The sequence below is a fragment of the Geotrypetes seraphini genome, chromosome 2, assembly GCF_902459505.1.
Source record: "Geotrypetes seraphini chromosome 2, aGeoSer1.1, whole genome shotgun sequence".
NCBI classification, from domain to species: Eukaryota; Metazoa; Chordata; class Amphibia; order Gymnophiona; family Dermophiidae; genus Geotrypetes; species Geotrypetes seraphini.
Window position 1 is genome coordinate 271,686,496 of NC_047085.1, and position 16,067 is coordinate 271,702,562.

General features: G+C 41.2%; 1 protein-coding gene across 5 annotated transcripts in view; it reads left to right on the forward strand.

Annotated features, from left to right (window-relative positions):
• Positions 1 to 16,067, forward strand: part of LOC117353570 (uncharacterized protein DDB_G0271670-like) — a 507,083-nt gene that overhangs the window by 385,011 nt on the left and 106,005 nt on the right. For all 5 annotated transcript variants that reach the window (XM_033929661.1, XM_033929662.1, XM_033929660.1 and 2 more), the window contains one exon: positions 6,963 to 7,005. In XM_033929661.1, the coding sequence (XP_033785552.1) occupies positions 6,963 to 7,005 (43 nt within the window). The remainder of the gene's footprint in view (positions 1 to 6,962; positions 7,006 to 16,067) is intronic.

Genomic DNA, 16,067 nt, shown 5'->3' on the forward strand with positions numbered 1-16,067 from the left:
CAAGGAGTCCACCTGGTCTCTCATGGTTAGGCACTGATCCAAAATTACACCTAGTATCTTTATGGTAAGTTGGATAGGGTAATTAAGATTATTGATACATAGTGGTGATTTGGTGTCAAGCGGATGTGGCGAAGCAACGAGGAAAGTTGTCTTTTCTGAATTAAGTTTGAGCCTAAAGGTTGTCATCCAGTGCTCCATCACGTTTATGGCTTCTGAAGCTTTAGGAATAGTTTCAGAGATAGAATTAACGAATGGGATAATGATCGTAAAATTTTATCCCTAACTGGGTTAGCTGCGTGCCTAGTGAGGACATGTAGACGTTGAAGAGCAATGGAGATAGTGGAGACCCTTGTGGCACACCGGATGGATTGCTCCAGGTATCTGAAAGTTCATAATTAAAACGTACTTGATAAGTGCGGGACATAAGGAAGCCACGGAACCAATTCAGCACCTCGTCCCTGATACCAATGGCGTCTAGGCATTGCAGCAGTTTCCCGTGGTCTACTAGATCAAAGGCAGAACTCATATCGAATTGCATAACCAGGGCATTAAGGCCCTTACTAAACAGTAGGCGCAGATTGTCTAAAATAGCCGCAATTACTGTCTCAGTACTGAATAACGGTCTAAAACTGGATTGAGTTTCATGTAGGAGAGAGAACTGATCCAGATAATCCATCAGTTGGGTGTGTACCAATCCCTCCATAATTTTTACAATAAACGGAATGGATGCTACTGGTCTGTAGTTGGATATTATAGCTGAAGATTCTTTTTGATTTTTTAGAATTGGGGTTAATATTATGTGACCATTATTAGAGAGGAACTTCCCAGTTTTTAGGTTATGAGCCAAATATTGCATCAACGATAGTTTAAATACTAAAGATGCCGCTTTCATGATTTCTGGGGGGCATGAGTCCAGAACGCAATAGGATTTAGAGTATTTGTTATATAGTCTGTTGTAATTGTTCCACTCTAAATCTTGAAAGTTTAGTATCATCTGCAAATTTAATCACCCCATTCGTCGTCCCAATTTCCAGATTATTTATAAATAAGTTAAATATCACCTTTCCCAGTACAGATCCCTGCTGCATTCCACTATTTACTCTCCTCCATTGAAAAAAAAATGACCATTTAACCCTACCCCCTGTTTTTTATCTGATAACCAATTCCTTATCCACAACTGAACTTTGCCACCGATCCCATGACTCTCTAATTTTTTCAGGAGCTTCTCATGAGCTCCGAAGCTTTCTGAAAATCTAGATACACTACATCAACCGGCTCACCTTTATCTACTTGTTTATTCACACCATCAAAGAAGTCTAGCAAATTAGTGAGACAAGATATCCCTCAGCTGAACCCATGCTGACTATGTGTCATTAAATCATGTCTACGTGTTACACAATTTTATTTTTTGTAATTGTTTCCACCATTTTGCAAGGCACTGGTCAGGCTTACCAGTCTGTAATTTTCCGGATCTCCACTGGAATCCTTTTTAAAAATTGGCGTAACATTGGCCACACTCCAATCTTCAGGTACTACAGACGATTTTAGCGACAGGTTACAGATCACAATTTCATGTTTGAGTTCTTTTAGTATACCATCCAGTCCAGGTGATTTATCACTTTTTAATTTGGTTATTTGGCTTAGTACATTTTCCAGATTCACTGAGATTTCTTTCAGTTCTTCCGTATCATCACCCTTGAAAACCATATCCGATTCAGGTAGATCTCTTACATCATCTTCTGTAAAGACCGAATCAAAGAATTCATTCAGTCTCTCTGCTATGGCCTTACCTTCCCTGTGTGCCACTTTTGCTCCTTGATCATTCAACGGTCCCACAGATTCCCTCACAGGTTTTCTGCTTCTGATGTACCTAAAAAAATTGTTATGAGTTTTGCCTCTTTTACAAGTTTCTCTTCATATTCTTTCTTAGATATCTTTATCAATGCTTTGCATCTAACTTGCCAGTGGTTGTCTCTCTCCTTATTTTCTTCATTCGGATCCTTTTTCCATTTTTTTTAAAGGATTTTTTTTGGCTCTAATAGCCTCTTTCACTTCACCTTTAACCATGCCCAGCTCTCATTTCCTCCTCTTTCCACCTTTGCTGATACATGAATCGCCTTTGCTGATACATGATCTGGGCTTCAACGATGGTATTTTTAGATAACATCCATGCCTGGTTCGCGGTCCTAAACTATGGAACTGATCCTTTAGTTTCTTTTAACCATTTTCCTCATTTTATCATAGTCACCCTTTTGAAAATTAAACACACATACAGTAGATTTATTTTGTGACATCACTCCCAGCTCAAATTTGTTCATGTTATGATCACTGTTTTCCAAGCAGACCCAATACAGTTAACTCCTGATCTGTGCCTTAGCATTCCATTAAGGACCAAATCTAAAATAGTTCCCCCTCTTGTCGTTCCTGGACTAGTTGCTCCAAGAAGCAGTCATGTATGATGTCTAGGAATTTTACCTCCCTAGCACTCCCTGATGTAATTTAACCAGTTAATGTTGGGGTATTTGAAATTGCCACCTAAATTCTCAACATTCAAAATTTAAAGACCATGCAACATACTACAAAGAAAAAATAATTCATGCAAAATCGAAATATTACTCAAAGCAAATTATCCAGGCCAAGAATACTACCGTATTATACAATATTTTAAAATCAATTAATCAGCAATCCAAAAACCTTTCACATGACATTAAACCTCTTCCAACCGCACAAGAATTAGCAGACAGTTTCGTTGATAAAATAAAAAAAATCAGAAATAACTTCACATTACAACAATCTGCAATTACATTAGAGCATGAATTAATTAATCACTTACTTCAAAATGTTCTCAATTTAACATTCCCAGTCTTAAAGAATTAGAAATGATTATTAAAACCATCAATCATAAAGGAACATTCAATGAATCAATATCCCCCACTATCCTCAAGAAATACTTTTCTATATTTGGTCCTTACATACATACTTTAATCAACATTAGTCTACAACAAAGTAAAGTACCACCAGCCTGGAAAAAATCTACTATACGCCCAGTTCTTAAAGATCAAAAAATAGGTTCCGATATAAAAACTAATTATAGGCCAATTGCTAATATTCCGTACTTAGCTAAAATAACTGAAAAAAAATCGTTTTAACCAAATATCTGAATACATTGAAAAAAAAGACCAACTTATTGCATCCAAATCAAACAGGATTCAGACAAAATCATTCTACAGAACACTCTCTAATTGGTATGACAACATCTATATTAATATCATTTAGATCACCATACATCCGTAATTTTGATTTCTCTTGATCTATCGTCTGCCTTTGACACTATTGATCATAGTCTTTTAATAAATAGGCTTCAATCAATCGGTTTAACTGATCAAGTTCTGCTTTGGTTCCAGTCTTACCTCGATAACAGTTCATCGAATGTCTCTCTTAACGATGCCACCCCAAATAGTTATTCACTGCCTTATGGAATCCCCCAAGGATCAATACTTTCGCCTATCTTATTTAATATTTTCCTAGCCCCTCTGATGACATTGTGTCAATCCATTGGATTTACAGTATTTGCCTACGCAGACGACATACAACTATTACATCCAATCAATACCAAAAATCCTCAAGAAATAGCAGTAATAAATGATAAACTGGATCAAATTCATTATTGGCTCAAAACTAATAAACTAGCTTTAAATATTCAGAAAAACCAACGTTATGCTCTTTCCATGGAAAGATTGTGGAAACACTTTCCTTTCCTAATCTCAATAAAGGCATTTCCCTGCAGATGGCCAAAAATATTAGGATTTTAGGAGTAATATTTGATAATAAATTATCTTTCCACGATCACATAAGCCAAGTGGTCAAATCTACTTTTTACAGACTCCGCCAGATCCGATCTATATCAAAATTTTTATGTGCACAATCTTTGAACATCTTACTTCATTCCCTTGTAATCTCTAAAATTGATTACTGTAACGCCTTATTTATAGGTTTGCCACAAAAAGAGCTTAGGCGTTTACAAATAATTCAGAACGCCTCCATTAAAATTATTTATAAAGCCAAAAAATTTGATCATGTTTCACCATTACTCAAGAAGGCACACTGGCTTCCGGTAGCACACCGCATTATATATAAACAATGCTTACTTACCTTTAAAGCTTTAGAATTCAAAGCTCCTGCCTTTATTTTTAGAGTCTTAATATCTTATACTACCTCAAGATCTCTCAGATCACAAGATCAACATCTATTAGCTATCCCCTCATTAAAAGTTATTAACACAAGGCGCAATACAATCTTTTCTATAACAGCCCTCAGTCCTGGAATGATCTCCCACTCTATTTAAGACAAGAAAAATACTTAGAAAAATTTAAGACCAAACTTAAAAGTTTTCTATTTACAGATGCTTTTAATGACTAAAATCTTCTGCAGTGCCAATCTAATTTTCTTTGTTAATCGTCAGTGTCTCCCTTCCTAATGTACTTCCCTTGAATTATTGAACTTAACAATGAATGTAACCATTAAATAACTTCCCTTTTGTTTCATTATTATACGTAGAAATATCTCACCTAAATGTATTTATATCTATTTAAATAAGTTTACTTTTCTTACCCAAATTATTGTATGTTTTAAATGATATGTTAACTAAATTTTTGAACAATTTGTACATCGCCTAGAATTTTGAATAGGCGATAAATCAAACTATTTAATAAACTTGGAAACATATTCCACTATGCAAAAAGCAAAAGAGCCACCCCTAATCACGCAACCATATCTCAACATTCACCATACACACACAGAACATAGGTTAAAATTTAAAAAAACCACTTGATGAAAATACCCAAATTTGTTGTTCAGATACTTCAAGAACACAACAATTGGCAAAGGAGATCTGTTGCCTGGGGGGGTGGAGGGGCTTTTTTTCAAATCAAATACACAAAAGCAGTGCAAGTCCAATGTCCTGTAATGGTGAAATAACAATAAACTTAGCTTAAATGTCGTGCTCTACTGAAGCATACAGATCGTCCTTCAAAACTCCAAGCCAAATATGCTTTAGGAGAGCCCTTGCAAGTATCTCTGTCACATATATACAATTAGGCTATATTCCGTTACGCTTTATCCCTTAAGCCTGATTTTATGGTCGATCATTCCTATTTTTCCACTTTTTTCCTCGATTGCATTTTTAATATCCAGGTTTTCTCCTAACCACCCCACCCCTTTTTTACTAAACCGTGGTAGTGATTATTAATGTAGGGAGCCACACTGACTGCTCAGCACTGCTCCCGACATTCATAGAGTTCCTGTGAGTGTCGGGAGCGAGCATTCAGAGTGGTTCCCTGCACTAATAACTTCTATTACGGTTTAGGAAAGGGAGGTGGACATTATAAGGCCTTTTGCTTATTTGATATCAGGAGCATTTTTTTCATCGGTCTGTTTTTATCAGTTTGTCTTATTTTTAATAAAAATATTTTTATATTTGATGTTTATTATTTGTATTTTTTACCTTTTTATTTGTATTACTCATTTCCTTAGAGATTTCTAGTAGTTCGTTTCATATCCACATTTGTTTTTACCATTGAATCCTCATATTTTAAGTATGTATTCCTAATCATTCTCATTTTTCGCAGTTTATGTTATAGCTGTTCCTTATACTTTTAACTCACTTTTGGGTATCTATATTTAGATTGCTATAGCATAAGTCTCACTGAGATATGGTATTTCATCTCTATTTTGGTCGAATTGTGTCTATTACATGACACACACACTTACACATATGCCTCAGTTTTCACTATTCTCACTTGGCTCACCAACCATTAACATTTTTATCACTATTCGTCACCAGTTTGCACATTATCAATATTGTCACATCACCAACATTCACATACAATTGACACAGTATTTTTCATATAATAGCTTTATTCATGTAACTTTTAGGACCCCTGGGGAGGGAGGATACACCGGGCTGTGAGAAGGGGATGTTCAGGAGCATTGCCACAGGCCACATAAAAAGGCCAGCTGAGCCGGATTCGGCCTGCAGGCCTTGTGTTTTGACACACGTAGTCTAGACCCTGGCAGGCCATCTGGCTAGCAGGAGGAGAGTGAAGCTTCATTGCTTTATACATGCTGGCACTTTCTTTTATTTTACTATTCCTGATTTTATAGATAAATTTGCATAGTTGAAGCTGTGGAACTTACCTGGGGGGAGATGTGGAAAAAGGGGAGAATTGTTTGAGAAGAGAGATGGAAGGAAAAGGTGAGTGCTAGACCAGCTCCTGAATGGGCTCAGCTTGGATTGCTCGCCTTCCTCTTGTGAACCTTTTCTAGCATCCTTGTTGGAGTCTTCAAATTTCTAGCAGTTGTGTTATTAGTTATTTGAAAATTGTCATATCAACTTGGGTTCTACCTGCTAGATCAGGGGTAGGGAACTCCGGTCCTCAAGAGCCATATTCCAGTTGGGTTTTCAGGATTTCCCCAATTAATATGCTTGAGATCTATTTGCATGCACTGCTTTCAATGCATATTTATTGGGGAAATCCTGAAAATCCGACTGGAATACGGCTCTCAAGGACCGGAGTTCCCTACCCCTGTGCTAGATAATTGGAAACCAATGTAGGCTACATAGAAACTGAACCCTTTCCAGCCTATACCAGCCATGAGTTGCTCAGTTCTGTTTTACAACAAATGTTGGGTTGGCTTCAGTTGACATCTTACATTACTGGTAAGATGATGATGATTTGTTTAAGAATGCAATGCAGAAAGAGGCTTTTTATTTCCTGAACTAATAAAGGCCAACCCCGTAACATTTGGGTTTCTCTTGCCTACTAACGGTCTTTAGTGCATCATCAATCTGTGTTATGAAATTCATTTTATATTTCTGGACAATTAATCATATTAACATTTAAAAATCCTTTAAAATATAGTCTTCAGGATTATCTTTAATTCCAAAATATTTTATATTTTAGGTGGGATCAAGATTATGGAGCTAATGAAGACGCATCTGCAAAAGTAACTATTCTTCATGTTCTCTGAGTTATACATTTAAGTAGCATTATATTCAGCAATTTCATACAAGACCTGGAGTCACCTAAGTATTTTCTCATACAGAATGGAAAAGAGAGCCTTATATCTCCAAAATCAAAAGCCCATTGATCAATATGGCTTTCTCTGGATACTGAACAGCACTTATTCAGGTCAAAGTGATGTTGAATATACCTGGCTGATTTTTCTTTTAGATTATTATTTATAAAAGAAATTATTTTTATTGAAATTTTGTTTTATCATATGTTTACACACCAAACTCAACAACAATACAGAATACAACAGCAGACTGCACAAGGACATCCGGCTTAATACTTCATGGATACATAAGAGACCCAACCCCCCCCCCCAAAAAAAAAAAAAAAAAGACCCTCCCCCCTGAACCTCCCACCCCCAGCACTCCAGTGTCAAAAGTTCAAAAAAGAACTCCTAGCTCTGTGGGACAGACCCTCCCAAACAAGGGCCCAGAATTTCCTAAATTTCCGCCATTGACCGGGGCCACCGCTGCGGACATCCAAATATTCATATTTTAATAAAGTAAACAGTTAATTTCTCCACATAGGAACCAAAGGATCTGGGAGATGGGTAGAAAATATCACCTGGGACTTTTTGCTCGTTGATGGTGAAGCAGAGGCATATGGCATCTGGAGACCCTGTGAGTGCCCAGCTAGAGAACTTGCAGGCTTCATTTACTTTCCCTGCACCAGGCGTTTTCCTGGCATTCGTAAATCTTATGTGGAGAGCCTTTCTGACACGTCCAGGACAGGGTGCGCAGCCTGTGGGCATGCAGCCTTCAACCCAGGGCGCATCTGTTCCAGTGTCTGCTTCTTGTGTCTACTCTAGTGACTGTCCAGATCTCGACAGGTGTGATAGCATATCAGACTTCATACCACTTTTGTCCCAGGATTCTGATTCAGTCTTGGATGACTCTGGTTCCCTCTTTGGGCCCAACATCCATGAGGCCTCCCTGGCTCTTGACCAGAGGGATGATCCTTGTGTTCGTTGCCTTTTTAGGTTGCTCTCCTTCCATCACTTTATTTTTGATTCAGCCCTCCACTTCCAAATGCACAGTCATGAAAATCATTAATGATTAGGCCTCCTTTCCAGTTCATCTGGATATTACTGCCCTGATCACAGAACAGTGGGAGACCCCGGAGGGGTCATTGTGGATTGCTAAGGCCATGGCTAAACTTTATCTCATGGCACCTGAGTTCCAGCAGCTCTTTGTCCAGCCGAGTAGTCGCTCAGGTCACCATGCATACTGCTATCCCAAGTGAAAGTTGTGTCATGCTGAAGAATGCTTAAGAAATAATTTGAGACCCTGGCTCTGAAGACCAGGGCAACTGTTGCCACTTCTTTTGCTGCGAGAGCTTGTCTTACCACGTTGTGCCGGACCCTTTCGGCAGTAGCAGATGCCTGCCCTCACCTCATTCAGGAAGATGTGGATTATGTGGCAGGTGACCTTATTGGAGTCATGAGCAAGGTATCTATTTATGCAGTTTCACCTTGCAGGATGCTCTGGATCCAGCAGTAAGCAGGCAACTCGGTGTCCAAGGCTACCTTGAGCAGACTGTCCTTTAAGGGGCAGATGCTTTTTGATAAAGGCCTTGATCTTAAGGCCAGTGTGGCGGATTGCTGCCCTAAGTCACTAGCGGAGAATAGGCCTCTTTGACTGCCTGGAAGGAGTAGGGGGACTCTTCCCTCCTCCTTGCTGCTCTCAACAGTACTACCAGGATTCATCAGCACAGAGGCCCATCCAAGGTTACTGGCAGCGTTTCAGCAGCTCAAGGTGCTAACAGACCGCTGGGTCCTGCCTCAACCTATCTTCTAAAGAGACCCAATGACGCCTGGCTACCACCCCAGTTGTCAGCATTTCTGAGACAGTAAGATTGAATGAGAGTGAACAGCGATATATTTTTACATTAGATACGCTTGAACCAAGGGGGCTCAACAGTGAGATAGAGTGGATGACAGTGATTGGCTGAGAGGATGAACGAATGAGGTAGAAGGGGTGTGTACAATGACAAGTTTAGGGGAAGTATTTAAATCGGAGGTAGGAACGCCGCCGCCATCTTTCTTACATACTGAAAGTTGAGTCGGATGACAGCGGCAACCTCGGTAAGGTTTTTTGTACAAGAAGAATTAGTGTGTATAACATTAACAGTTATAAATTTGGAGGGAGGAGGATAAGTCATGTATAGATGATTTGTATCTTCTTCTCTAAAATTGGTTTGTTTCATTTAGGGTGACCCTTGATACAGCTCTTTGAGCGAAACATGTCGGGTCTCACTCCCAGGTTTGGCTGACCAGGAAACAAATTTTAAGCTGATTTAAAGCCAAGTACTAAGCACTTTATATTCTTATATATTTATTGAACAATATAAATTATTATAATCATTCTAAGCACATTAAAGGGGACGGCCAATGATGAGGCACCACATAATGTTTCCCGCGGTTGCGAGATTATACAGCGGTGGAGTGGTGGGGCTGAGGCTTCCTTGAGATATACATAAGAAAACTATATATAAAAAAATTATTTATCCAGTACCCATCAATGTTAGATGTGATATATTTGGGCTGGATAGAAGAGTTTTGTTTCACACATTGCCATAGTTGGGGATACTATAAGTAGTTTCTCCTGGCGACATCATTCGTCCCGACGTGGACCAACACTGCCGTCTCTTCCGTCTCTGCTCCCTCCAGGATCCTTTCTATTCTGTCGATGATATCCTTGTTTCTTGCTCCTGGGAGGCAGGTCACCAGCCGATCCTCTCTCCCCCCTGCTATGTGACTGTCCACCTGTCTTAGGATCGAGTCTCCCACCAGGATTGCAGACTTCCCTTTTTTCAATCTCCGCTGTGGTCGCAGATCAGTGTCCTTGGTGCTTCCTCTTTCTTGTCCCTCAAGGTGCTAGTAGGATCTTGCCTCTTCCTCCTGTGGGTTTCCTCCATGGGATCCTTCTGCCTCTGTGTCAGATGGTTCGTGTCCTCCGTTCTGTGCATCTACCTTGTTCCTGTGTTGCTCGTGTTCTTGCTCTTCCACCCTCCTGTAGTCATCCTCGATGTACTTCTCATCTCCTCGATGCTCGTGTTCTTGCTCTTCCACCCTCCTGTAGTTGTCCTCAATGTATTTCTCATCTCCTCGATGCTCTTCCACTCTCTTGTAGGCGTCTTCAATGAACTTCTCAAGTTCTATGACTTGATCCTCGATGTGCCTCTCTCTCATAGGGTAATCGTCTGTCTGGAAGGGGTCTTCTGTGATGTAGAGTCCCTCCATTTCCCGGATCCTGCGCTTCAGATGGCTGACTTCACTCTTCAAGCTCTTCAGTTCCCAACATCGTGCGCACACATACGACTGCCTCCCCGGATGGGCAGACTAGATGGGCCATTTGGCCTTTATCTGCCGTCATGTTTCTATGTTAAGCATAAGGGTAATGGCAGGGTGGTCAGATACAGTTCTGCTAAGTATATCAAAGGTAGTGATATAAGGAAGTAAAGAGGAGGAAATGAAGAAGAGGTCAATTCGAGAGAAATTATGAGGTGGAGGGGAGAAAAAAGTATAGTCTCTTTCTCTCAGGTGTAAGATACGCCATCCTCCCTTGGTTGGCTTCTTAGCTTGCTTACAGAACTGAGGTACCTTGAGCCTCTAAAGGCGGGAAGGCAGTCGTGCATGCTCGGTGCAGATAGTCACGATCACTTAAAAAAATTTAAAGTGACAGTTCACTTTCAGACTGTCCGTATTGGGCTCTATGGATGATGTCACCCTTATGTGAGAATATCTGCCTGATGTCCCCGGACAACATCTGTTACAGTAAGTAACTGTGCTATTTCACCATAGGTGCCTATGTGCCATTATAAAATAGGCTCCAAAAACTGGCCCTTTAGAGAATGACACATGGACAAATTTTCCCCCGTCACCGCGGGAACTCATTTTCCTGTCCCTGCCCCGTGAGTTCTTTTCCTGTCCCTGCAAGCTCCATCCTCATCTGCACAAGCCTCAAACATTTTAAAATCATAAGTGTTCGAGGCTTGTGCGGTTAAGGCAGAGCTTACAGGAATGGGGCAGCATCAGCGACAAAACTCACAGGGATGGGATTAGAAAATTAAGTTCCTGCAGGGACAGATTTGTTCCCGTTTCATTCTCTACCTTGTAGCACATAGATGCCAACATGCATGTTTAAACCTGCTCTGTTTAGGTGAATTTATTACATCTTCTGTTTTTTTGTAATTATTATTCTACAGGGTAATTTTTTCCCCATAATGTGGACTAAAGTTGTGCATCATATTTCTGTGGATTGTAAGATTCTTTGTTTCTTGGAGCCTATTTGGTTTGTATTTGATTTAAAAACTTTTAATTAAAAATAGACAAACCTGCTCCAAAGCAGTTATAAATGTGTGTACCTTGCAACTCAATCCATGCTCTGCCCAAACTACACCCCTGGAAATGCCTACACACAGCACATCTATAAGTACCGTATTCTCTCTAATAATCGCCCACCTCCAATAATCACCCACCCCCTGCTTCAGGACTCATGAACACCATAACATTAGGTTTTTAAAATCAAACTTCCCCCAGTAATTACCCACCCACCCTTGTTATATCTCTCCTCTATCGTCCATCTCCCCCCCCCCCCCCAAAAAAAAAAAAACAACAACCAGATCTTTCTTTTTACCTAATCTCAAGGTCAGGTGCTGGGCTAGTGCAGGGTCTTGAGGATCTGTGCATGCTAAGGGCCTTTAGCATATGCAGATACTCAGCCCAAAACCATAAACTCAAGTTGAGGTAAGAAGAGAGATCCAGTGGTCTGGAGGAGAGGTGGAGGAGTGCAAGGCTAGTTATTGCAGGAGGCAGGATGGAAGACAGAAATAGTGGTCATCACAGGGGACAGGGTGAAGAAAAGAAATGGCCATCACAGGAAGGACAGCTGGAAGAATGAAATAATACTTCTATTAATCGCCCACCCTAGACTTCAGAAGACCTGGTGTTTCTAATAATCGCCCTGGCAATTATTAGAGAGAAAATGCCATGTGTTATCTTATAACTGCACATACTAACATGTGCATAATACCACAAGGTAATTTTAAAAATAATATTTTCCACACGTAAAGCAACCTTTATATGTATAAAAACTTTTATTAAAAAGTACTCCCCATGAGTGTAATTTTATAATAGGACTCTGAAGTTGTAAAGGCACACATGTTTTATAAAGACAGCTTATGTGCCTTTATAAAAATAACCTGCTTAAAGCTTCTGTACAAAGTCATATCTACTCCAAAGCGAGAGTAAGAACATAAGAACATAAGAACTGCCTTCTCCGGATCAGACCTTCGGTCCATCAAGTCCGGCGATCCGCACACGCGGAGGCCCTGCCAGGTGTACACCTGGCTTAATTTATAGTCCACCATATCCTTATATGCCTCTCTTAAGGAGATATGCATCTAGTTTGCTCTTGAAGCCTAGGACGGTCGATTCCGTCATAATCTCCTCTGGGAGAGCATTCCAGGTGTCAACCACTCTCTGAGTGAAGCAGAACTTCCTGACATTAGTCCTGAACCTGTCCCCCCTTAGCTTCATTACATGTCCTCTAGTCCGTGTCAAATTGGACAATGTAAATAATCTTCTCTGCTCTATTTTGTCGATTCCTTTCAGTATTTTGAAGGTCTCGATCATATCCCCACGCAGTCTCCTTTTCTCAAGGGAGAACAATCCTAGTGTTATAAGTCTGTCCTCGATTTTCCAGTTTCTCCATACCCTTCACCAGTTTTGTTGCTCGTCTCTGCACCCTCTCCAGCAGTTTTATATCCTTCTTTAGGTAGGGAGACCAATGTTGGACGCAGTATTCCAAGTGTGGTCTGACCATTGCCCTATAAAGCGGCATTATAACTTTCTCCGATCTACTCGAGATTCCTTTCTTTATCATGCCCAACATTCTATTTGCCTTCTTTGCCGCTGCCGCGCATTGTGCCGACGGCTTCAGGGTCCTATCTATCAGTACACCCAGGTCCTTTTCTTGTTCACTCTTCCCCAGAGTTGCACCTGACATTGTATACTCGTATTCCTTATTTTTATTGCCTAAATGCATTACCTTGCATTTTTCCACATTGAACTTCATCTGCCATTTCTCCGCCCATGTTTCTAACCGACACAAGTCGCTCTGGAGTTTCTCTCTATCATCCTGCGATCTGATTGCCCGGCATAGTTTTGTATCGTCTGCAAACTTGATGATCTCACTGGATGTTCCTTCCTCCAGGTCATTGATATAAATATTAAAAAGGATCGGCCCAAGTACCGAGCCCTGGGGTACACCACTAGTCACTTTCTCCCAGTCGGAGAACTTCCCATTTATGCCCACTCTCTGCTTTCGGTTTTCCAGCCATTTGCCTATCCACCTTTGTATATCCCCCTCTATGCCATGGCTTTGTAGTTTCCTGAGAAGTCTTTCGTGTGGAACTTTGTCGAACGCTTTCTGGAAGTCCAAGTATATTATGTCCACCGGCTTCTCACTATCAATTTGCTCGTTCACGGTCTCAAAAAATTGGAGTAAATTCGTCAAACATGATTTCCCTTTCCTGAATCCATGTTGACTGGGTTTCATCAAGTCATGTGCGTCCAAGTGCCGGACTATGCTATCCTTGATCAGTGCTTCAACCATCTTGCCAGGGACAGACGTAAGACTCACAGGTCTATAGTTGCCCGGTTCCCCTCTCGATCCTTTTTTGAAAATTGGGGTGACGTTCGCTATCCTCCAGTCGTCCGATATCTGTCCAGTTCTGATTGTCAGGTTTGCAAGTTTTTGCAATAACTCTCCGATTTCAACCTTCAATTCCTTTAAGACTCTCGGATGAATCCCATCCGGTCCAGGGGATTTGTCACTTTTAAGTTTGTCGATCTGATAGTATATCTGGTCTAAGTCCACTTCAACTGTGGTGAGGCTGTCTTCTAGTTCTCCTGCAAACACTTTCTCCGCTTCAGGTATTGTTGAGGTGTCCTCCTCAACATGTAACTGTGTGCATGTTTGAGTTCTATGTTAGTGGTATCATTCTTGCTATGATGCTTATAAAAATATTATATATACATGATATATATTATACTGTGTGTGTGTGTATGTTGCGACCACCACTGTAGCCCAGGGCAGGGCTCAGTAGAAATCATGGTGGTTACAACAGACAGTACCTTAGCGTGTGATCCGGCATGGAGTCACCCTGCAGGACCGGACTTTCAGCAGCAAACAAAATCAACTCCACTCAAGAATAAAGTCCCAACAGTAGGGTAGTTTAAAGAAATAGTTCATTTTTCTCAATTCTTTAAAGCAGGTAAGTACTTCTTCAAACTTTATAACATTAGTCAGGGTTCCTCACCACATTCAAGAAGAAAGAAAAAAAAAAACTGCCAAAATGAGCAAGAAAATAAAGCAATGCACAATCAGGTTCAAACTTTCTTCTTATGCTTATTAAGTCTCAATTAGCTCCTGAGACCCCAGCTCAACAGAGAGCTAACATTGCCTGCTTCAAAGCAGGTATTTTATCAAAACCAAAAATAAAGTTCAGCATACAAGTTTCCTCAATTCTCAGTCAGAAAAGAAAATCAAGAAAAGCCTCTGGCAGCAGAAGCTGTCTGCCAGGAACAGGAGAGAGCAATAGGTTTTGCCAAAACAAAGGCCTTCAGATAGGCTTTCAAATTCCCTCCCAAGGTGGAAGCAAAACCTCTCCCCACTCTCTCCAAGCCTTCTCTCAAAACCAACATTCAAGAGAAAGAAAAAAAAACAGCACACAAACAGTTCCAAACGAACCTCACTCACTGTTTGTGGCTTAAAGCCAAGTCCACCTGCATTCACAGCCAGCCCAAGCCTCTTGGAAGTCCATAGGCTCTTCATTCATGTGGGGCACATCTTCAGTCTGTTCAGCCTCAGTCAGCTCCATGGGTTGTGGCCTGTTGCCCCTGTTTGGCCCGGCAGGATCCCTAGGGAGGCAAGGCCTAAACTTCCTCCCTAACCGGCTTCCCTCTTTGAATGCCTCTGCTGGCTTATCTACCCTAGGGGCGTGCCCTGTTCTGAGTGTGTCAGCTGAATTCCAGGGGCCTCTTGAGCTCCCCCGGTGGTGGCTTGGACAAAATTCGCTCTCTTCATCCTCAGATATATCTGGCTCCTCCTGGTGGTGACTCACATTATTTCCCACACTATCATCCAGGGAGATCCTGGAATTTTCCTTCCGGGATTTTACTTTTACTTTTTTTTCTAGATTACCTGGGACCTTGGCAGGCCTTGTGTCTGACTGGTCACAATGTATATATATATATATATACTGGAGCAGGAGTGGCCTTCCCATTCTCCTGCCCCGTGGAGAGCCGCTAGTGATTGGCTGCTGTGAGTTCTTGCAAGAGGAGGGAGGAGGCGAGAGGGTGGGTAAAAGTTTTTTGAGTCTGCCGGGACAGGAAGCAGAAGGGATCCCATCCCTCCTGTCCCTGCCCGGCCAACTGCTGGCCCCACCAGGTCTTATAGCAAACCTAGCAGAGGCTTGCAAGGCAACAGGAGAGAGAGGGGACAGGGCATAAGGGAGAGAGGGGGACAGTGTGCAAAGCCGAGTAGAGAGGGAGGGGGTTGGGTGCAGAACCTGGCAGAGCAGGAAGGGAGGGGTGACAGGATGCAGAGCCAGGGAGGGGGGACAGGATGCAGAGCCGGCAGGGAGGGGAGTGGGGACAGGGTGCGGGGGGGGGCAGGGTACTTGAATATTAACCCACCGGTTTATATTTGAGTTAACCTTTTTCCCTCCTTTTGGGGGGAAACGTTACCTCAGTTTATATTCGGATCGGCTTTTATTCAATACTTTGTTTTTTCTAAAATCATTTTTTAGATACACTGGGCCATAAACATGCTGGACAATTTTATGAGCGCATACTTGAGTGTATGAAATACTACTGTACATGCTTAAATCATTTATAAAATTGCCCCTACATGGGATTTGCTAGAATTTAATATTTAAATTTGAAATGACAAAACTCTGTTATTTCATAGAAATGTGAACGTCTTAGCT